We start from the raw sequence: 22,004 nt of genomic DNA on the forward strand, positions 1-22,004 counted from the left end.
GAGGTGCAAACCTAGACAAGAGCATCAAATATTTCCTTCTCTCTGCTACCTGGAAACAGAGTACTGACTTGACATTTGAAGACAATATCTCAGGAGCTCTTTTGCCTGACAGATAAGCAGATAGACAGCTAAAGTACTGCACAATTAGTGGGTTTATGACATAGAAATTTGATGACAAAGTCCTTAATGTGATCGGTCCTTGTTTACCAGTGACAAAGGAAACAGCAGGTCCTGAGCGTGGAACCTCCTGGCTGGCAGGACAAGGGCCTGGTGGCACATTCCAGCTGTTTGTGCAAGGAGAACAGAGCAGAGCCAAGCACTGAAGTCAGCTCCTGCATAGTCACAGGAGCACCTGCAGGCTCAGAGAGACTTGCTGACACCCTGCTGCAACACCCTAATGGGAAGAGCCAAACAACACTGGACTGTGCAACTGCTCCTGTGAGCTGGGATCTCTGCTGCCAGGCCAGGTCCGCTGCAGCTCTGCTGTACCTTGCAGCCAGTTTAGCAAAGCTGATGTCAAGGGACCCAGGAGGAACAGGCAGGAAGGTGGAAAGATGAATTGCTTCACCCTGAAAATCCTATGTGATATTCCAAGATCTCACTAAAAGGTTAAATTAGCTGAAATATCTTCTGGCCTTATTTGCTGAATTCAGACAAGCAGGACAGATAACCTCACTCATCTGCATTCCAGTTTTCCCTCTGAGCAGAAAGATAGGCTTCATGTCAGCAAAGAAACTGAGACTGTTCCATTTTTAGGGGTATGTACCCAATTTCCTTTACACCTCAGTGTCCTCTGTCCCTGCACCTGTGTGAGACATGTAGACTGTCACCTCTGCTGCTGGGGGTGATGAGCTCTCTGAGGAAAAGGACACTCCCAGCCCTTGGTGGTGACTGTCTGTGTCAGAACCTTCTTCCTCCTCCTCCTCATTCTTTTGCAGATCTTGGTCACTGTCATCATCATCATTAACATCGTCTGCTGCATTGTCCTCAATCACTTCAACCCTCTCTCCAGCCTCGGGGTCCACATCAGTCTTAAACCACACAGCTTTGTAGCCATCATCTGCCACGTGCCTCTCTGTTTTGAGGATTGACTTCACTTCTTTCTCCTGTCCAGCCTCTTCTTCCTTTTCTTCCTCTTCCTGGTCAAAGATGACAGTGGAAGCTATGGAACCCTTTGGGAGACTCTCTGTTTCCTGTGCACTGGAGAAGTGCAAGGCAAGTGCTGGCTGCTCTGGCACAGGAGTCTCTGCTGGGACACTGCTGGTTTCTGATGTCTCACGCTGCTTGGGGCTCACACCTGGCTGTTCATCTTCCTGGTAATACTTGTTCTGGTGACCCTCAGAGATTTCCTTGGAGAACTACAGGAGGAGAGACACATTGTGACTGTAGTGGCAGGAAAAGAAATGGGGAGCAGGAGGGAAGGGGTGACTGCAGTGACTGAGCTCCTGCTCAAGGCAGTTCAGCTTGGTTTGCAGTTAGACCTATTTGAAGCCAGGGAAAGCTGCAGATCCCTGGAAGAGACATTTTTGTTGGCTCCATTTCTGGAGTTTTCTCAGCTTAGCAGGCTCATTCTCCAGGAGAGCTTAGCACCAGCAGCACACACGTGGTGGTTTGTACCCACCCCATTCTGCAGTGGGATTTCCCTCACTCAGGGTCTTTTGTCACCCACCTGAGCTATGTGCTCTGCACTCAGGTTTGGCTCCTGGTAGGCCCAGCCTATGGCACAGACCAACACGTGGTCAGACAAATTACACTCTAAACTTGCCAGTGACCAATCTGCCATGGACCTGAGAGGTCCAAAATTAAATAGCTCAGGTGCAGACAAGTGTCTGAGCCCAGGGGACTCTGTGTGAATGGAGTCTCTTTTATATGAAGGGACTCTCCTCTCCTTTGACTACGGAGGATGGACAGTGGTTTATACCACAAACAGATGTTTTTCAGAGACAGCCCCTGATGTGTGCCACTTTTATCCTAGATTTTGTGCTCCATGGAGCTGTGGTGCTCTCCTTACCATGTCTGCTCATCATCCACCACACAGCTCCAGCCTCAGGGACAGAAAGAACAGCAGCAAACACCACCAAAGTGGTGCTACCTCTGCAAATTTTTTCTTGGGAGTGATTCACCACCTTCACACAAATGTGTGGTACTTGGGCAGCCCATCCATACTTCAAAGCTTCCTCAGATCCCACTTTATAACTCTTAGAAGTTCAAGTACAAGCAAGGCACTTACCTTTTTCTTCACCAGGTGTTTGAAAGATGTGCTGTACCATCTACTGGATTTCCATACCATCACTCCAAGGAAGACTAAGGCAATTAACAGCAGTGCTGCTAATGTGCCCCCTAAGATAGCCATGTCCTGAGCAGAGTACATCTTATCAGAGGTGGCTACAGCTGTGAGGAAAACAAACCAGTGTTACAAAGCCTAAAACTGGCAGGCAGCATTTTCCAACACAACCCTTCACTGTGGGAGAAGCTCCAATCAATTTTTGAAAAGCAAGGAAGCATCTTGTGCTGCAGAATGTGACAGTCATGTGTCTGATTCCACAGAAAATCTTTTTTTGCTGTTCTAAAAGCAGAGGGCTTCTTTTTTAATTACACAGACTATTGTAATTTCCAATAAATTCCATGAAGTGGAAATAGCAGCCATTGACAGGACAGTGACTTTGACCCCGTGATTTAACTAAGTTAATAAATACCTGACTGCATCAGGCAAGCAGATGCTACATGGAGTAAAGTTATTTAGTTCTTTGATTTTCCCACTTTACCCTTTTACACCAGAATGCAAAAATGAGGTTTGATTGTACATCTGTGTATGAAAATGCAAAGCTTCCTTCCATCTGGAACATCCCCTCCAATGCAGATGAGCACATCAAAATAAGAAACAAAAAACCAGAATAGGAAATAGGAAAAGCAGTAGAAAGTCCCCAGGACAAGAAAACCTTTTTTGCCCTTTTGTAGCTGAAGCAGTTTTGCCCAGTCTGCTCAGGGGCAGCTTCTGCTTCCAGCCACTGGTCAGTGTCAGGTACAGAGATTGACACAGGATTGGAAAGACAGTACCATTCTCAGCTTTGCTTGGTGATGGTGGAGGTGGGCTTCTTTAATTTTTCCAGTTTCATTGTGCAGTGAAAATGACTGTCATTAATGATTAATGAAACAAGAATTTGTTCTCCTTCTGACCTGTTTATTATAATGGAATTGGAGTATTCCCTCTGCATTTGATTGAATCCTCAGTTTATCATTAACACCTTGGCAAGGATTTAGGACCTCAGGGAATTTTTGCTGCTTAATCCTGTCTCCTGGGGAGCCACAGGCCACAGGGAGTCACAGAGCTCTGTAATTCTGCATATTCGACAGCACCACTGCTTTGTGTGGCTTAAGCAGCAAGAGCAACATTTCTAAATTGCCCAGAAGTGTTGGCACATGCTTGGAGCATTTGTAATTCTGTGAGCTCACACATGGACTAGTTTTATGCTGGGCTGTGCCCTTAAATGGGGTTTCAGTGGTTTTTAGCTGTGAAGTGGCACTGTCTTTAGGGAATCCAGATTTAGACCCAGGAATCCACTTGTTTTTCCCACACCACAATGGTGATGATCAGAGGGTGAAGTGATGGAACTTCAATCCCACATCATTGTGTAGAATCCAGTGAAGTCTGGGCATTGTCTGCCTATACTGAGATAAAAATTCATTGCTACTGGTTATCTGAACTTAAAGCATAAGGAGTTTCATGAACTTCAATCCTAATTTATTTATAAGACCAATTTGAGAGTAATTTCTCAGCAGTATGGAAGTGTTTTCACATTGACAAGGTTAAATAATAGCCAGAGGGTTATATATGAAGCCTCATGTCTCTCTTATTACTCATGGGCTGTTTCTTCTGTAAGATCATAAAATCCTGGTCTAAAAGACCCTGACCTGACCTGAGTAGAAAAGCCTTGGTTCCTGGGCAAGCCAGCTGCTCTCTGCTCTGCCTCAGACAGGCAAGAACATTGCAGTTTTCTCTGTGTTTGGCTAAAAGGGAGCAATGATATACCGAGGTCTGCTTTGCCATGAAAATACATCTTGGGTTGTTTCCCAGCATGAACCAATCCCAGTTTTAGCTTTGGAATGAGAAGAAAAGACACTCCAATACACAGCACCACTAAAGTCTCAGGAGGCTTTTCAAGACATGTGGTGACTATGCTGTGAGAATGTTGTTGGGGTGTTTTCCCTCTTAAAGCCACCACAGAACCTCCTGTGGGGCTGGGATTGGCCTCAGCCCAGACCCACAGACTTCAGCAGGTGACCAATTATGGCCAGTTTACCACAGAAATAAAAAAGACTCCCCAGAGCAGAAAACAGAGACGCCCCCCACCAACCTACCTGTGGCAAGGATGACCTCCACCACAATTATGGTGCTTGCCTCCTGCAGGCTCAACACATCTTTTCCAACAGCCTATGGAAACATGGGAAAGAGATGGCTTAGGGACTTCCAGATCTCCAGCTCACTCTCAAGGTCTGTGGGGGGGCCCTTTGAGGAGAAAGTACCTTGTCCCTATCCTCACCACAGCTATTCACTGTGGCTGGACAGCCTGGTCACAGGGGAACAAGAGCTCTGAAGATTCCCTGCCCTGGGAGTGGATGAGCTGAACCAAATCCCTGCTCTGTGTTCAGCTCCCAGCACAGGGCAGAGCACAGGTTCTGAGGCAGTGTGGGGCAGGAGCAGCAGGTGTTGGCACCTCTCTGTGCCTGTCCATGGAGCTCCAGCAGTGCTGTGGCCAGCCTGGTTCAGACAGCCCCAAGGACATGGCACTGTACCAGGCAAGCCTTAGGCAGGCATGTGGACAAAGGGAACATCCAGCCTCTTACAAGGCTAAAGTTATTGACTGCTTCTTTGACACAAGCAAAAAGAGGATTTGGATTCCTCCTTTCCATACCCATGACAAAATGCCCAAGAAAGGTGCCCTACCTGGATGGTCACAGTTCCTGGGGACTCCAGCACTTTGTTGGTCAGGATGAGCCCATCCCTGGTTGCGATGAAATCAGTGCTGTTTTTGAGATAGTACTCAATGTTGGGGTTGACTTTCTGAAAGACCAGAGAGTGAGTGATCAAACCACACTGTGCCTCACATGCATCTTCCCAACAACCCCTTGGCAGGATTTGTCCAGAACACCTGAGGTATGAGCAGGTGCATAGAGTAATAAATAAACCTGGGCTGAGCAGGTGAGAAAGGCTGAACTCAACTGCATTCACTCTGTTGCTCAGAGGCCAAGAAAGTATCACAAAAATATATTAAAAAAAAAAAAATCCCAAGTCTTAATCCAGGTTGTGTTGGAAACTTTAGTACTTGTCCAAGCAAAACACACCTATACAAGTGATGTGTGTGGGGAGTCCAGCAGCTTCTCCCCATTACATCACACCATAAGTAGTTCTGGTATCTGTGCAATTTCCAAGGGAATATAACATGGAACACCAGAGGACAACATGTATTTGCCTCTCCACACCTCCCCTCCCTTGTGTTTCCTGATCCTGCTTTAAGCCTGAAGCAGTGAGACAGATCACAGAGCACTTTTTGTTTCTTACATCAGGGAAATCCTGATCCATTGCTGTTATCACCAGGGGGGTGGAAGGATCTCCAGCTTGGTAGACGAAGCTTCTCTGGGGCAGCCCAACAAACACTGTCCCGTTGTAGACCCCCTTCTCAAAGTAGGGTGGAAAATTGCTTTTATTGATGACCTTGATTTCTACAGTGGCTACAGAATATTTCCTTACGTTGCTGACCTGGGTGGCCTGGAGAGAAAGAGAGAGAGATGACAGATTTCTGCCCCTGGTGAGACACGAAAGGACAGGCTTGATCCAAAGCTCTTTGCAATTCCCAACCCAGCAGAACACGCCCAGGGTGAATTTCCTTTGCTGTCACCACCCACACCTGAGGGGAAACTCTCAACTGCTGCAGGAGCTTTTCTTGTGTGTTGGTGCAGGACATAGGTCAAACTGGGCCCTTCCAAAGAATGGGAGTAACCGAGTTATATTTGAGGCCACTGACTCCTGTCACAGCCAGGCTGCTGCTTCCTGGAAATCCAGCTGTGCTGGGTGGCTGGCTGTAATGTCATCACTTACCATAACTTGCAACAAAAAGGAACCTGGGGAAGTCACTATTTTGTTCATGGTTAGATTCCCTGTGTCTGCATCCACTGAGAACACTTCGTTTGTATTCCCTAGAGAAAATGCAAAGACCATTCAACCATCAAATTCCTTCATAAAGCGACCTGGAGCTCACAGACTCATTCTTCCATGTCCTAGTGAAAATACCCTCAAAAATGCTGTTTTCCTTGCCTGCCTGGTTGCTCCAAAGACTGGGAGTGCTGGGCAGGGATGCAGAGGGATGCATTAGATATGTGTGAACCCAGTTAAATGAGGTAGAACAACAAAGCTTTGCATTTCCAGTGCCTAGGCCCACAGATTGCCAGTCTGAAGCATGATAAATGCCCAGAGCCTCTGGTGCAATTTGAGGATTGAACATCTCCATTTAGTTCCCAGACTGCTCTGAGAATGCTTATTTCTCTCTACTGATTACAAAGGGATTCTAGACACAAACCTTGTATTTATGTACAGGTAGAAATCAGATTCCTACATCTGTATGGGAATCATAGAAGTACCTATGTTGGATACATGTGAGTTAAGCAGAATTTTTAGTTCTCTTCCTCACTCTGAGACATTTTTTTTGGGGTCTCTCTTGACAAGGATCTGAATCACTGACTGTGGGGAGGGAGGCCACACTCCATCCAAATGCCAGTGGAATTTAATGTTCTTTAATACATTTGGCATCAGGAGGACATTCACAACTGTGCTGCCATGAAGGGAGAGGAACACTTCACTTGACCAATATGACCTTTGCCTTGATTCTTTTGGAAGCAAGACTAAAACAGGGCAGATGAGCTAGTGGCAATGTGCTGGGGAATAAAAACATAATTCTGGGCAATTAATAGAAATTAGGCTGATAATGTGAGAACTTTAGGTACAGCTCAAACACTGCATGGAAGTAGCATGACCAGATTGATAAAACCACATCTAAAAGCTTAAACACAAAACATGTCTCATCTCACAAAAAACCAAAATTTTTTTGAAATAGATTTCATTGAGATCGGTTTGTGGGACTGTAATTATTTTTTTTCTTCCTCTCTGTACAGTCTGTTTCTTCTACAACAGTGTACTGTGGCTCTAGTTATATTTCTGTGGCAGAAACAGAGGGGCAAATCCCAGGACCTCCCTCTTGGCAGGTACCACAGGAGACATGAGCAATGTCCCTTGTGGAAGGTGACAAGGTCTACTCACCCCCAACAATGCTGTACACGATCCTGTCGCTGATGGTGTAGTCAGGGTCGACAGCATAGATGGGTCCTGGCTCCAGGAGGAGCGGGTCCCTCTGCAACACCGAAACAAACAATCAATCACACACCACGAGGCAGGGCCAGCTCAGCAGCTGGAGCTCTCCCAGCTCGCAGCACATCCCACGGCTCTGCCTAGACAGAATGGGATTTATTGCTGGGAGGCGACAGGGCAGAGGTGAGAGAACCTTGAGCTGGTGTTCCAGCTCTTGCCTCTCCCCTGATGTGCTGTAGGAGCAGAGACAAGCAGTGCTGCTTGGGGTGGGGACTGAAGATGATGAAGACTCCCTATTCTGCTGAATCATCTGCATTATACTGGAGACCAGCACAAGCCCATGGAAATGATTCTGTGCTTCCCACGGGGAACAGCACCAGGGGCACTGTCTGAGCCCTCCTGCTCACCGATATCTCGGAGATGTTGACCCTGCCGGAGTAGGGGCTGCTGATGCAGACGCTGGTGTCATTGTGGAGCTGGGTGCAGGGCAGGAACCAGGGTGCCCGGGTGTCACTCTGCTTGATGGTGATGGTTATTGTTGCAGTGGCTGTGTTGGTGTGCTCGGAGCTGTTCACAGGCCTGTCCTGTCCCCAAGGCAAAGCACACTCGTGAGAGACAAGTTTCACTGCCAAAACAAGGGCCCATCTGCACAAAAGCAGTGGACTGGGGCCCTTTAGCCATTGTTACTCCATTCTGTTTAACTGGAAATTTATGTGAGAGTACCTAAAGCAGTAGGTTATCTTCTTCTGCTGACAGAAGTGGGCTGACTGCAGGTCTGTCACTCAAATTATGGAGAGGGAAAGGCTGCTCTGAATGCAACCCCCCAGCCCCCCAGCCCCACCCTCCCTCCTGTTATCTGAGGGATTTCCCATCCAGACTCATCCTTCAGGTAAGAGGGACCATGCAAACGAGGCATTCTGTTTTTCCCAAACCACTTACCCTCGCATACAAGAGCAATGTTGTAGAATGAAATTTGTCATAGTCCAATGCTTTTTGTAAATAAATTTCCGGGTTGTTAACTCCTCTTATGGCAAAATAACCGTCTGTGTTCTGGCAAGGGGAAAGGAAAAATCCTATAGCAGACTCAATAACAGACACATTCCAAATCCTACTCATTGCTCTCTTTGTCATCCCAGCTGGAGCTTTAATCCTGAGGACCTTGGATGAGGGGCACTGTCGGAATGTCTGATCTACTTAATTTTTGGTACTGCACACTGGAATTGCCTGACTTGTCAGAAAGGTTTGTTCTTGTGAACTTCCTCTCACAGACCTCCTGCTTTGACTGCCCACCTGCTCAGCAGCTTCTGGATGAAATATATTACATTATTTATTTCCTATATTTAGCAAGTTGCCAACAATCCTTGATTTTGGGTCCCTGATAGCCAACAATTTTCACTTCCATGCACAAAAAAGGCCAAAGATGGCTCAGCCTTTGAGAGCTGGCAGGATCACCTGCCTTAGCCTAACACAGCTGGACTTTGAAAGAAACTGTAAAGCCGAGTTGAAGTATCATGCATTGCATTTTACTCTATAACCTTCTGCATTTGCTTTGGTTCTCCTTTAATCTTATGCCTTTGAATTTCTATCACTCTGGATTTACACCAATATGAGTGCAAAGTCTGATCCCAGAGCTGAGAAACTGGTGGTTTCTGTTCACAGAAACTTAAATTCCCTAGGGATATAGAAGTAACAGAGGCACTGTCTGCTCTCTCCGCAACACTTTTCAAAAATGCAAACATACATTTGGTTTTTCTCTTGAATTTCATTTTGATTTTAGTTTACAGCCAGCCCTTGCACTCTAGACTGGCATTGGTTTAGCTGTGTGCACAATACATTTCCTGTGCTGCTGTTGGCAGCTAGGGCAAGGACTGCCTTCCCCATCAGACTCAGTGCAATTCTGAGCTCCCTGAGGTACAAAGTCTTCTGATATGTTTTCAGATCACGCCAACAAGACTTCCCTGAATCGTTACGGCTCTGAACCTTCTAGATGAAACTTTAATCTGTACAGTGCATTAAAAGTGTAAGCCATAAGAGAATTCAATACCTGCAGCATCGATGGCTCTGTTCTGCTAACCAAATCAATGTTTGGGTTTTGTAAAAGTTGAGTCAGTTAAGTGCAGCTTCTCCTCAAAGCTGGGGCTCTTCTGAATCCAGCTTCTCCAGAGCTACTGTTTGTCCCCAGAGTTGCTCACCTGCACTGTGGTATTGAGTTCATAGTAGATGATGTCCAGGTCAGCATCAGTAGCAGTTACTTCTTCACGGGCTACAATGGCTGTGTCCACTTCTGTAGCCTGAAAAAACACAGTGTTGTAGTGTTGTAGTCTGTGTGAAATGGATTAAAATTCTCTCCCTGCTGACCCTTCCTCAGTCCCACAGAGCTCAGTGAGCAGTGCCCTCTTCCCTTCCCAAAACCCCTTACCTCTGGGACATCCCTGGTGATGCTTGGCTGTGGAAACACAGGGCAGTTATCGTTCTCATTCAGAATGGTGACTAGAATTTCCAAGGACTCGCTCTGCAGAATGGACAAATCAAAGAATCAAAGACAAGAACAGACCTGGGGCTGATCCTGCTTTGCAGAGCGACCAGAGGGGATGGTGTGAGGATGGGGGCTGGATGGTGCTGGGGTTTGCAACCAGCCCATATCCTGGGGCAGGATTGTGGGCTTGCTGCCCCCTCCTCCCCACTGGCAGAGCCTTGGCACTCCCTGTGGCTGTAAGAGCGGTGTGTCTGTCCACAAAGAGAAGGACATCTGCCCATCCTAGTATGAGGATTAGGAAGAGGAGAGGGAAGCAGGTGCTGCCTGCAGTGCCTTGTCTCAGGACTCAGCCATGGGAGAGCACTCACCTGGCCAGCACTGTCCTTGCAGATCAGGTTCAGCAGCAGCACAGTGTCTTCCTGCATAAAAAACAAACCCTCACTGAAGAAATAACCAAAGAGTACAAACTCTGGCTAAAGCAAATGAACCAAATTTGTGCTTTGCTGAATCAGAAATGCTGCTGGGCTTTATCATATTTTCAGGTGTATCTAACTTTTACTTTCTTTCCTTAATGCTGAGATCTTGTATATGGTGACATCAAAGCAGCCCCATCTTTCAGGTGCTCTCCCTGCAATTCCTTAAGATGTTGGCAGAGCTAATCTGCCATTCTCTCTCACCTCAGGTGAATTCAAACAGATTTCTTTTAAAATTGAATAAATCAGAAACATTCTATGCAGCAAGTACAGTGGTACCTGTGGGGTGCTAACTCTGGTTGTTGCTCTTTGCTCAAGTAAAAGTGGGTTTTTATATTGAAAGGGAACTTAAGGATGCCTGTGGCTGTATACAGAGCACTCTGGGAAGCTAAAATAATGTAGCAGCAACCTAAGTGAATACAATGACCTTTTATACTGCCTTTTTGCGTCACACAAGATGACAGATCCCAGAATGATTTGGGCTGGAAAGGGCCTTAAAACTCGTCTCATTCCAACCCCCTGCCATGGGCAGGGACACCTTTCACTATCCCAGGCTGTTCCAAGCCCTATCCAGCCTGGCCTTGGACACTAGCAGGGATGGAATAGCCACAGTTGCTCTGGAAAACCTGTCCCAGGTCGTCAGCACGCTCACAGGGAAGAATTTCTTTTCAGTATCCCATCTAACCCTGCCCTCTGGCAGTTTGAAGTCAGTCCCCCTTATCCTGTCATTCTAGGCCCTTTTAAATGGTCTCTCTCCATCTTTATTTGTAGCCTCCCAAACTCACACAACTGAAATAACTTATTTCCTCTAGAAACAGGTTAAGAATCCCTGGAAGCCTAAGACTCCAGATTGAAACTCAGTGCATCCCAGCATTATCCATCTCATCCTTACAGCCTGCCAGCTAAAGGCTTACCTCATAGTCCACACATTTTGTCAGCCGCAGCTCGGAGCCCTCAATGGTGAAGAATTGGCCATCGGGGTATTTGGGATCAATTGTTAGGGTGAAACCTGGCTGCACTTGGGTGGTAGCCACCACATAAGGACACTTATTTTCAGGAACACTTGGGTTGTTGTTACTGACAGAGCATCCTGGAAAAACACACAAATAAGATGCAAAACTTGCCCAAGGATTCACATTATGAAGGGGCAGGGTGAGAGCTGTGGTCACAAACTGTGGGGCAGAGGGGTGTTGGAGTGTAGCAACCTCCCACCGGTAACAGGGCCACCCCCTCCCATGGCAGACATTCCTCAAAGACATGGACCTTGTGAAAGAGCTTACCTGGCTCCTGTGCCAAAATCTGTGCCATGAGGGCCAGCAGGAAGAGGGCAGACATGAGAAGCCAGTGAGGAATAGCCATGGTGAGCTGCCAGTTGCTGAAAAATCCCTTTTTCCAACTAAGCTGATCTCCCTGTTCTGCCCTGTGCCCTTGTTTGCATTCACCACTTTATGGCATCAAGAAACACCAGCTGGCTGTGGATTGCCGTGATTCAACCTTTGCCCCTTTGCCCCATTGGATGACTTATTAAAGGATTTTCCAGTCATGAAATAAGGTGACATATAAATCCTTCTGCTTCTTTTTTCCCTGGATCTTCCCATATCCCAGACTCTCTGTGGCAACAAGGATATAGTTGAAGCAGTTCAGAACTCAGAGCCAAGCCCTTGCCCAGCTAAGCATGAAGGACAAGGGCTGGTACTTGGGAAGCTGCCTGTTTACTCCAGTCTCTCTCACAGAAAAGGGGGAAAATTTGGTTTCTGATGTGCCAGAGATGGGGTCTGTATCCCACAAGGTGAGCAAGTGGATCCCAGCAGTGACAAGGCTCACCTGCAGTCCAGGGAATGTCCAGCAACTTTGTAGGGAAAATGTATCTCCTTTTACTGGTGGCTTCTCCTTGCAGAGATGCTTCCCAGAACCTCTCTCCAGGAGATCCCACACCAGGAAATCTTCAACTATTTGAATCTCAGCAGCTTCCTGAAGTTTTCAGGGGACCTCACTGCTCTCACTGATCTTTTAAAATTCTTTCTGACTTCAGGCAGTTCTCAGATGCTGCACCTCAGCCAGATAGTTATTAACAGCTTACTGAAATCCAGGCTGTCAACACTCATTCCAAAACTATTCCAAAAGGAATCTTTCCTAGCAGAGACTTCCTATGAACCAAAATGAACAACTGCCAAGGTTTGTTAATCTCCTCAGTAAGGGAATGGTGCTTAGGTGTGCATTTGAGTGGGAACAGCTCCTTTTGCGGGTGTCAGGTCCAGCACAGATGGTGAAAACTGCTGGAGCAGGATGGGCTGTTAGGGCTGCACAGCACAGGATTGCAGCTGAAGAGTCTTATTTTTAGCTGCTCTCCAAAATCCATTGGTTTTACAGGAAAGCTGGTGTGGCTGTTCCATCAAAGCGTGGGCAATCTGCCTGTGTGGCACAGGGACAGTACGTAAACCTCATTAAGTGGTGTGAACAAATGATTTCTCATGGAGCTTTGTCTTTAGTGGCTGTGACCAAACTGGGCCACCAACTCCAGGGGCAGAATGGAGAGGAAACAACTTTTACAGTGAGTATCTGTTGTGCAGCTCTCAGAACATTTCTTTGCCATAAGACCTAACATCTGCCTTTGTTCCTGCTACATGGAGCCCTGATTCTGACCTCTGTGCATAGCTGCACTGTAGGCACTCCCCAGTCCCAGCCATGTGTCCCACCATGCCTCATGTAGGGGAATCCTGGCAAAACGCTCCTCCCCTGCATTCCTCATAATCCAAGGCCTTGTAACAGAACCATCCTTATTCCAGTTTCCCAAAGAGCAGCCAAGGCACAGGCACAGCTAATCATTTTTATTTGGGATCAGCAGCAGGCAGCCAGATGCCAACACAGAGTGGAAAGGATGTGCTTCACTCAGGCTCCATCTACTGACAGCAGTACACGCTCACATACATTTCACTATGGATAATCTCAAAGGTTTCATTGGTTTTTGACTGCTTTCCAGGATTATTGTTATTTATTCACCTATCTCAAGAATTTTTCCTAAGCAAGAGCTTCCCTGTTTATCTTCAAGGCCATACACGTGCAAAGCTGTCTCCTTGGCTGTTTCTTTCCCTTCACCTTCATTCGGAACCATCTGTATCTTCTTTCATGTCTGCAACCAGCTGCTTAGAGAAGGGGCAAAGGTACTGGCTGGTAATGGCAGCAGCCTCCCTGGCATCTCTGTCCGAGTGGCTGTGGGAAGGGAAAAATCAGAGACAGTCTATTATTTCTGGATGCATGAACTGCAGGAAGTGTGACAAGGCCACCCTGTGACATTCCAGGATGATTCCAAAGAGTAGGTCATAATCCTCACAGAGGGATCATGGCTGCCTGCTGCCAGGCACTCTACAAACGCACAGTGGTGTTTCTCCCCATTGTGGACACAAGAAGTACCAAGGGCCAGTTTATTCCTCCTAATTACAGTGATTTAAGAGTGAGCTATCTCAGGGAAAGTTGTTGGGCATTAGGAAAAGAGAATGTCCAGGTGCTGGGACAACTCATCCTGAGGTGTGCGTTTCAATCAGCAGCAGAATCCAGACAAGGTAGCAAAGGCTTTCTTTAAATTTTAACCATTAGATCACATTTCCTAATGCGATGAATAATTGCTTCAATTCAGAGTGACAACTCTTAGGAAATTATTAAGAAAAGATATTATTTTCCTACCCTGGGTTTTACTATTTTTAACAACTGACTTTTCAATGGTGGTTCAGAAAAGCCTTCTTTTGGCTTCAGTATTGTGGGGCTCAGAGTCACAGAGGTGACCGATCTCTCCCACTTACCTGGTGTTCAGAAAGCTCTGGTACAACCAGAGAAAGCAAAGTTTCTCAGGTTTGTTTACTCCCTCTCTCGCCTGCATGTCTGTGTTGACTGGGCCAGGAGAGCTGGTTTAGATAAAGAAAATTAATAATAATTTAAAATCCCAAACCACCAATTATGTAACCAAACAACCACCACTGCAGAACAGCACTTGCAGCTTGCGTCTTGTCTGCTGCTGTGCTCACACACATGGTCTCAGTGGGGACTGCTGGCCCAGTGTGGCAGTGAGAGCCCCGGGTGGGGACCGGGACACCAGAGGTTTCCTCTCACCTGCGCTTGCGGCCCATGAGGTTTTGGATGAATTTCTGAACCTGGGCGTTGCCTCTCATCTTGCTGTACTCACTGGTGAACAGCCCATCCGAGTGCCTTAGGGACCTGCGTAGGGACAACGTGGGACAGTGGCACCTTCCAGCCATGCAGGACTCCCCACGAGGGAGGCACAGCAATGCCTCTCCTCCCACCCTATGTGCTCTCCCCTTCCTCTCCTCATCTCGGGCTGCAAGCTGGACAGCTCTGCAGCTGGACAGCTCAGCTCCGTGGGCAGCCCCTCCGAGCAGGGATCCACATCCTGCCGGAGACTTCCCCGCCCCAGGAGAGGGTGTGGCAGGTGCTCACCTGTCCTTGAGGCCCACCAGGTGCTTGACCAGCTGCTGCACGTAGGCGTTGCCGTTCATCTTGCTGAGCTCACTGTGGAAGAGCCCGTCTGCGTGGCGCTTCATCCTGCACGTTGGAACAGGGAAGGGGGTGGGGAGGGGGCAAAAGGAATGGTTTAAAAGCACACAAGAACAGGCATTAAACACTGCTGCCTCAAGGCAAGAGAGTCCCAAACACGCATGGGCAAGCATTTGTGCCACTTTGGCAAAGTTTCACAAAAAAAGGGAAAAAAAGGGAGTTTAAAAAATGCGTTTATTAAACATCACACAGGAAAACGACCTGCCCTTGCTTTTACTGATATAATCACCTTGCCACAAGAATGTGGGAATGTCGGGTTATTGATGATTCAGCACAAAAGAGGAGAGCAAGAGGCTGGAAAAGTAATAAACAAATATCTAGAGACACAAAGCTGAAGAGCACTTAGAAAAGAGCAGCAAAGAACAGCCCTTGCAGGCAACTCCCTTGGTGAACTTACAGAGTTGACTATTTCTGGTTATGATTTCATGGGACCAGGCTATTGGAAACAGAAATTCTCACCTTTATCATTCTGCATTAAGTGCACAGGACAAAAACACACTCAAAAGTGTCCTTGTAACTGTGTTTGGCTTTGAGGTCACAAATTTTCTTCCGAATTAAATAAAAATTAATGTTCCCATTCTTAAGCAAGAGAAAACATTTATAGTATTTGCACTCATTTAACTAAATCTCTTTAGGGAAGAAGAAGATCTGCAAGCAAGCAGATGCAAGATCAGGAAGGCAGCTAAAAGGCTGGGTTTTCAGCTAGCAGGCTCTCTGAACAAAAACCATGGGGGAAAAAGGAAGCAAGAGTCCCAGGAAATGCTTACCTCTCCTGGGATGGCAGAGATGCTGAGAAGTGGGACAGGACAATCATGGGAATAATTACTTTCCACAAAGTTGTCATCATGGAAACCATGTTCTCTCCTGAAAAAAAAGCATAAAGTTTTGTGAGCAGCAGGACAAGTGGCCTTGGTATGTGTCTAGTGCAGTTGACATGCCTCACAGAGACAGGGCTGTGGAAACACCATTACTGTGTATCTAAACTAAATAAGGCAGGAATTCCTGCCACCAGAGATAAATACCTGGAGACATCTGCAAGGGGCTTTCAGACAAAAAAATTACATATGATAAATAAAATTCATTCACATATAGAAGAAGGGCTCATGTGTGCACCCATATCCACCTATCCTCTAATGTTTCAAGAAGGAAAAATGAAATAACATGGATTTGCAGTCACAGCAGGCCTTATTTTGTTTTCTTACAGAAATAAAAAGTACTTTTTTTTTAATCACAAGCCATGGCATGTTTCCCCCCTTTATTTCCAGGTTGTTTCCCCCTTTATTCCCAGATGCTCACCCTTCCTCAAGGATCACGCAGCAGCTCTACCTGTAATTTATAATACACTCCTTTATTTTTTACCTTCTTCCTGCAAAGAAACAAACATTCACCACTGTCCTGCAATCTCTCAAGATAGCACTTGCTGATCCCAAATCAAATCCTCCCACTTGGTTTTTACTTTATTCTGAAGCTAAACAGTACAAAGAGCATGAAAGGAGAATGTCCGAGAATTCGGAATACTTTCTAACCCCCCTTCTGGGATGGTTTGCTGCTCTGGAGATGCTGCAAGATGAGAAGAGGCACAAGGACAAGAGAGAGGCATTTATACAGAAATTTATTCACTGTAAACCACAGGGCAAATATTTAATGGGGGCTGCAGAGCAAACAGATGAGAGGATGAAGGAGCCATAAGCTGAATCTCCCACACACTTTTAGTGTTGTGTTTTCCTGGAGGGGATGGAATAGTAAAGCAAGAAGGACATTTCAAAGATCAGCATCTTACTGGACTCCAAACAAGACAGACTTTGCAGTCATAGGATGCAGGAGGAGCTGAAAACAGCCACCAAAACTATAGCATCCTTGGCCAAGGGGCACCTGAATCCTGAGTCTTTCTATCTGCCCAACAGTGTCACACAATTCCTTGACCCCAGGATCTCACTGCAGCATTTGGCCTCCTCTGGGCTGGCATTTCTCTGGAAGCACCATATTTAAAATGAATAATTAAAAAACCCACCCCTGGCTCCAGAGCTTCCCCTCTTTTCATAACCTTTGTAGCTGCGAATCTAGTGATCAACTTCTCTTTTCTCTTTCTGGATGCAATTTTGTGTCCCCTGGGTAAACCATATTTGCTTGCTGAAATTCCCAGGAGCAGTGATGACTGTTGGGGAACTTCTCCTTCCTATCAATGATGATTTTTAAAATTACCCAGACCACAAGAAGCAGGTAGATCTCTAGTTTCATCACTGAAGGGCTGTTTAACCTAGCAGGATACTTCCAAGCTTTTAATTTCCTCCTCACTGATGCCGGTTTTAAATGACTGCAAACTCTTTGGCCAGCTTGGACCTTTAGCTGAAAGAACTACACCCCAAACCAACCCAAGAGCCTTGAGGAGGGAAACCCTCCATATTCCAGCAATGCTGCTCAGGATATGGATGGCCTCATAGCAATGGCTCAGTGAGGCATCACAGAGGTCTGAAATCCACGCCCAAAAGTGAGAGAGAGAGGAAGTCAGCCCGTGCAGCCCACCCACCCCGGCTGCACTCACCGACCCAGGTCGCTCGGGGCTCACAGCTGATGCTCCACTGCCAGGTCTCCTCTTGGAGACCCCTATAAATCCACAGCCTTATCAGAAGCAATTATTTGAGTAAAGATATGGATATGAGCAATCATGATTAACAGCAAATAATGAAGCGGGGATGGAATGTCCCTTAATTACCTGATCGGGTCATTCACAGCAATTTGATGGAATATTTCTGCTGATTGATAATAATTCCTGCTTCTGCCTATAATGACATTTGTTGGGCAAACATCCTTGTACCAATTGATTCACTATGATTGTCAAAATTATTTCCTGGCTTTAATTATCTCTTGATAGGAGCTTAATCTTCTGTTCTTGTAATTTCATCCTGGCTTGGGCTATGTTTGCAATTGCCAGGATCTGTCAGTAAGTCCCTGTGTGCAGTGATTTGGATGAACAATGTGTCACTTTTTTAGGGCAAGCATTGCCGATCAGTAGGATCAGGGCTCACTTTTCCATGAGGAGACAACACCTTTCGAATTGTGGTTTGAACTGGGAAAGGTCTGCTGAGTATAAATTCTGCCACAGCATCTAAAAAGCCAGCATACTTATACAGGCATGGAAAACATCCTGCATTTATTCCTTGCCATTGCTGGGGTTTGGCTGGTCTCAAATACTGCAGCAGAAGATGACATGGATATAGAGGAAGAAAATAGGATTACCCTTTCTCTCCTTCTTTGTATGGTATAAAGTAGCTTGAAAGGCATAGGGAATAATAATAATAAAAATAAATTAATATTCCAACTGGAGACATGGGAGCTGTATTACACTTCTTATCTACTTATATTTTTCCTTGGAAAAGCAGAGGGTGTTCCCATGACTAGAGGACTAGGAGGGACAAGATTTTCCCTTGGAAGAATGCCCCAGGGCCTGATGAGCAGAACCTCAGCCCTCTCTGGCTTGTGAGTGCAGGCTGCAGCCAGAGCCCTGCACCAGGGACAGGGGAAAACAGCAGGGATACTCCAGGTCCCATTCCAGGCCTGGAGCATTGAAATATGCCATGGTCAGCACTAGGACAGGGGAGCCCCTTTCCTCCTCTGGGACCTGCTCTGGTCCAGGCATTTCCCAACCACTTTCCTCTCTTCTCTGTACCTGCTTTCTCCAGCTGCAGCCTTCTGACTCTGCCTCTGCCTGCAGTGGTGCTGGCAGCTTCAAGTTTATAAAAGAGGCTGAACAACGTGTAGGGAGGTAAAAATTACTATTGTGATTTTCCTTCCTCTGCTCTGGGGAAACTCAGTTTGCCATGAGAGGACAGAGAAGAGGTTGGAATGACAAAGTGGCCCCATGATGGCAGCAGAGGGTGTATAACAGGACATGAAAAGATTCTGGGGACTGGAGGAACATGAAATAAGTAACCTGATTACCTATCCTGCAACAAGAAATGGAGTTTGCCTCCAGCAGCAGGGGCAGGGTGAAAAGGTGATGGGGTAGAAAATGGTGTGACTATGCCTAGCATTGCTGCAACTTAATGCAGGTGACAAACATGGATGAAGCTCCAGTGCAGCTCTGAAAGCCCCTGATGAGGAAATTCAGGGCCATGAAGAGAACTCAAAAACATTTTCAAACTGAAATTTATAACTGAATAAACCAGAGCTCAAACCAATTCTTCAGTCCTGAAACAATATCTGATTCTCCTTAATCAGAATTTACATCAAACTCTCATCAGGAGACATTATGGAAATAGGAGTAATAAAGAATCCTGCTTAAGAGCATCAGTTGAAAGGAGCTTTGTGAATTTGCACCTTGCTTTTCCCATTCTTCATTTGTGTGAACACTCCAAGTCCCAGCAGGGGAGTAGAGATTCCCCTTGCCTGCATCCAGCAGGCACAAAGCAGGATTAAATCACCCATTTAGATGGAATCTATAACCCATTATCTATGTGCAGCATCACTGCAGAGAAAAGCTCTCAGCTATTTTTCTGGCTCTAAGAATGATAGTGGAAATGACTGGCCTCACCTGATTCCTGCTGCTGTACCACTGCCACACCTGCAGGTGCAGGAAGTCAGGGCTGGACTGATCCCAGCCCCTGGCTGCCCTGACTGACCTGTGCATGGCACATAACCGTTTTAGAGGATTTGAGCAAAGTGCCACAAGCAGGTGACACAGAGCAGTGCTGAGGCTGTGCACACACACTCCTTGAAGACAGCGGGGAGAAATCCCCCAGGACAAGATGGAGAAGGGATCTGTGAGCTTTGGGGCCATCCCTGAGCTGCCCTGGGGACGCTGCCAGGTATAAAGCCATCAGGATCATTGTGCAGTCACTTGTGTTTAGGCTTGACACCGACTGACGTGCCCAGTGTGAAGAGACCTGTGATGGGATGCATTAAGTAAATCCAGTTACCATGGGTGCCAGGGCTATTCCTAGTAGCCACGCTGATGCCTGGGGAGACCCTCGTGCCAACAGAGAGCAAAGATTATGAAACACAGGGACCACCTCCCTTCAACACCCTGGCTCTGGTTACTGCTCTGTCTCAAAGGCATCAGAGCTGAGAACTGAAGTGAGGAAGGTCTTTTTCCTCCTCTTTACAGTGGGAGGGGTCACCAAATCTGCAGTGTGAAAGGCAGCATCTTAGAGCGATGTCAAATGCTTTAGCCCCAAATTTGGCAATATTTGAGAGAACATGTGAGCCTGGCCTTTTTTGATGTTGGAGGTAAAGACAAGAAACTGCATTTCAGAAAATAAAGGATTTCATCACAGAGCTATCTATCCTAGCCCACAGCACAGGGAGGATGCAGGCAGACTCTCCAAAATCAGCACTCAGAGCTCTGGGAAGTCATTCAGAGTTTGGAAGGAGAAAAATTCCTATTCACCCTTCAGAGTAATTGATTCAGAAGATAGAAAAGTTTTTTCCCTGGTGAAGCAGTGTAGATGCATTCAGAGTCCCCCTTCAGAGAGCATTAAGAACAGCCTGGATAAATGCTGCTATTGTCACATGGACATCGTTGCTCCTGCCTTTCCTCCTGACAAGGAAAGCCCATCCAACCTTTGGGGTTGCTGTTCATTCAGGACAGTCCTTACAAAGTTTGCCCAATCCTTGCCAATCTGTCCAGAAGCCAGACCCCAGGATCTGCTGGAGCTGCTCTTCTTACTGAAGACACCTTGACTGGCCAAAAAACACCCCAAAATCTCACAGCCATGATTTACACTATGGCTTTGGGATGGTAAAATGCACGAGGGTCAAGCCAGGGAGAACCATGTCATGCCCCACACGTCCAGCAATGGTGTCCCAAGCCCTGATGGAGCTGTGCAGGTGCAGCTGACCTTTTGGGTGCCCAGCACAGACTGTGCCCCATGCAATGGCAGCACCAGCCCATGGCAGGGGAGTTTATTGAGGTCAGATGGTACTAGGAACTGCATGGCTAAATCCTTCCTACGTAAAATACCTTTAATCAGCTTACAGGGTGTTCAAGAACTTCTACCTCCCCCATTCCTATTTTCCCCTTCCTGTGTCTGTCAGGCCATGTGGGCAGTGGGGATTGTCTCTGGTGTGTTTGCAGGTGAGCCTGGCCCACGTCACTGTGATGACGGTGTTGCTGCTCCAGCTGAGAGCAGATTGGAGGCTATTCCTTGCATCATTCCCAGGTCTGTAAGAGAAAGGACCCTAATTGGAATAAGGGGATTGGAGGATTTAGCCGTCTAAATTCTCCTTTCTTGCACAGGATGCTTTCAGGAGTGGTTTTAATCTTTACCACCTGATTTCATGATTTTGGCTGTAAGAGTGAAGAGTGGGATGGAAGGAAGAAGAAAGCAGGGCAGCCCAGGTGAGCTTGGAAGAAGAAGGAAAATCACAGTCCCATATGGTCATGGAACCTCAGAAAAACACCCCAATCTCAAAGGGGCAAATTAAGCTAAGGAGGTGTATAGATCCAGGATATGTGTCTCTCTCTTTCTACCTACCTGCTCCTGAGGTGGCTTGGATTGTCTGTGTCTCTCCCCTGCTTTGTTTGATTGAAACATGTGGCACCTTTCTGGATTTGCACCAGTTTAAAACAAAAATCAGATGTGAGGGACAAAAGCACAAAATCTCACATACCTGGAGCTGTGCCTTCTTGGTCTGAAGTCAGGAGGGAAAGGTGCTGGACATGCTGGTGACATCCATGGCTGGCAGCATTATCCAGGGGCAAGGACTGCAAAACATTTGTCAGGAGCTCTGGGTTGTGCTGGAGCAGACCTCAGTCATTTTGGTCAAAGTTGTATCTGCTTACTGTCAAACCCTTGGGTGAAATCTGCAGTAAACCCCAGCTCTTTTGAAGGAAAAAAAAAAAATTAAATATTAGGTGTTTGGCTCATACTGACAGAAAAAATGTCCTCAAATGCTTAAAAAATTTTGCTAAGAATTGGGAAGAACAAGGGGAAAAGTATTCTGTTGGTGCAGGAGTGGTACCTTGGATGCTGGCTAGGTGCCTCAGCTCTCCTGAGTACAGGATAAGAGGTGCTTTGCAAGTGAGAATGTCCCTCTGAAGTGGGGATAGGTGCTAAGCCAGAGGGCCCCTGGGATGCCTCCCTAGGAATGCTGGGTGAGCCAGGCCCACCCTGCAGCGGGAACACCTGTG

General features: G+C 46.7%; 2 protein-coding genes across 3 annotated transcripts; both read right to left on the reverse strand.

Annotated features, from left to right (window-relative positions):
• Positions 1 to 639: 639 nt before the first annotated feature.
• CDHR5 (cadherin related family member 5) lies at positions 640 to 11,806 on the reverse strand. Its single transcript, XM_077783780.2, has 14 exons — positions 11,590 to 11,806; positions 11,224 to 11,399; positions 10,205 to 10,255; positions 9,780 to 9,872; positions 9,553 to 9,651; positions 8,300 to 8,410; positions 7,768 to 7,944; positions 7,313 to 7,403; positions 6,098 to 6,195; positions 5,561 to 5,767; positions 4,946 to 5,062; positions 4,360 to 4,432; positions 2,231 to 2,391; positions 640 to 1,358 (listed from the first exon to the last, which is right to left on the reverse strand). The coding sequence occupies exons 1-14, from the start codon at positions 11,666 to 11,668 to the stop codon at positions 777 to 779; spliced, it is 2,115 nt and encodes a 704-aa protein (XP_077639906.2). The 5' UTR covers positions 11,669 to 11,806; the 3' UTR covers positions 640 to 776.
• A 1,316-nt stretch (positions 11,807 to 13,122) lies between these two features.
• On the reverse strand, positions 13,123 to 21,601 carry LOC146767269 (uncharacterized). Of its 2 annotated transcripts, XM_085580073.1 has the most exons (6): positions 21,485 to 21,601; positions 15,643 to 15,739; positions 14,759 to 14,863; positions 14,414 to 14,518; positions 14,107 to 14,208; positions 13,123 to 13,519 (listed from the first exon to the last, which is right to left on the reverse strand). In XM_085580073.1, the coding sequence occupies exons 2-6, from the start codon at positions 15,729 to 15,731 to the stop codon at positions 13,408 to 13,410; spliced, it is 513 nt and encodes a 170-aa protein (XP_085436199.1). In that variant the 5' UTR covers positions 15,732 to 15,739; positions 21,485 to 21,601; the 3' UTR covers positions 13,123 to 13,407. The 2 variants fall into 2 exon arrangements, with proteins under 2 accessions (XP_085436199.1, XP_085436198.1); XM_085580072.1 differs by lacking the exons at positions 15,643 to 15,739; positions 21,485 to 21,601 and having other exon boundaries at positions 14,759 to 15,116.
• Positions 21,602 to 22,004: the final 403 nt, after the last annotated feature.

Source organism: Lonchura striata, chromosome 5 (assembly GCF_050655825.1).
Source record: "Lonchura striata isolate lonStrDom1 chromosome 5, ASM5065582v1, whole genome shotgun sequence".
NCBI lineage: Eukaryota > Metazoa > Chordata > Aves > Passeriformes > Estrildidae > Lonchura > Lonchura striata.

What these genes read in the sequence shown, in the direction of transcription:
- CDHR5 (XM_077783780.2), bottom strand. Translation starts at nt 11,668, where the DNA reads ATGGCTATTCCTCACTGGCTTCTCATGTCTGCCCTCTTCCTGCTGGCC. An exon ending in CATTGCTCTTGTATGCGAGG is followed by an intron (nt 7,945 to 8,299) that starts GTAAGTGGTTTG and finishes CCTTGGGGACAG; the next exon opens with GACAGGCCTGTGAACAGCTC. An exon ending in GGAGGTCATCCTTGCCACAG is followed by an intron (nt 2,392 to 4,359) that starts GTAGGTTGGTGG and finishes TTTTCCTCACAG; the next exon opens with CTGTAGCCACCTCTGATAAG.
- LOC146767269 (XM_085580072.1), bottom strand. Translation starts at nt 14,988, where the DNA reads ATGCTTGCCCATGCGTGTTTGGGACTCTCTTGCCTTGAGGCAGCAGTG. An exon ending in CTGGTGGGCCTCAAGGACAG is followed by an intron (nt 14,519 to 14,758) that starts GTGAGCACCTGC and finishes GTCCCTACGCAG; the next exon opens with GTCCCTAAGGCACTCGGATG. An exon ending in CTCATGGGCCGCAAGCGCAG is followed by an intron (nt 14,209 to 14,413) that starts GTGAGAGGAAAC and finishes TATCTAAACCAG; the next exon opens with CTCTCCTGGCCCAGTCAACA.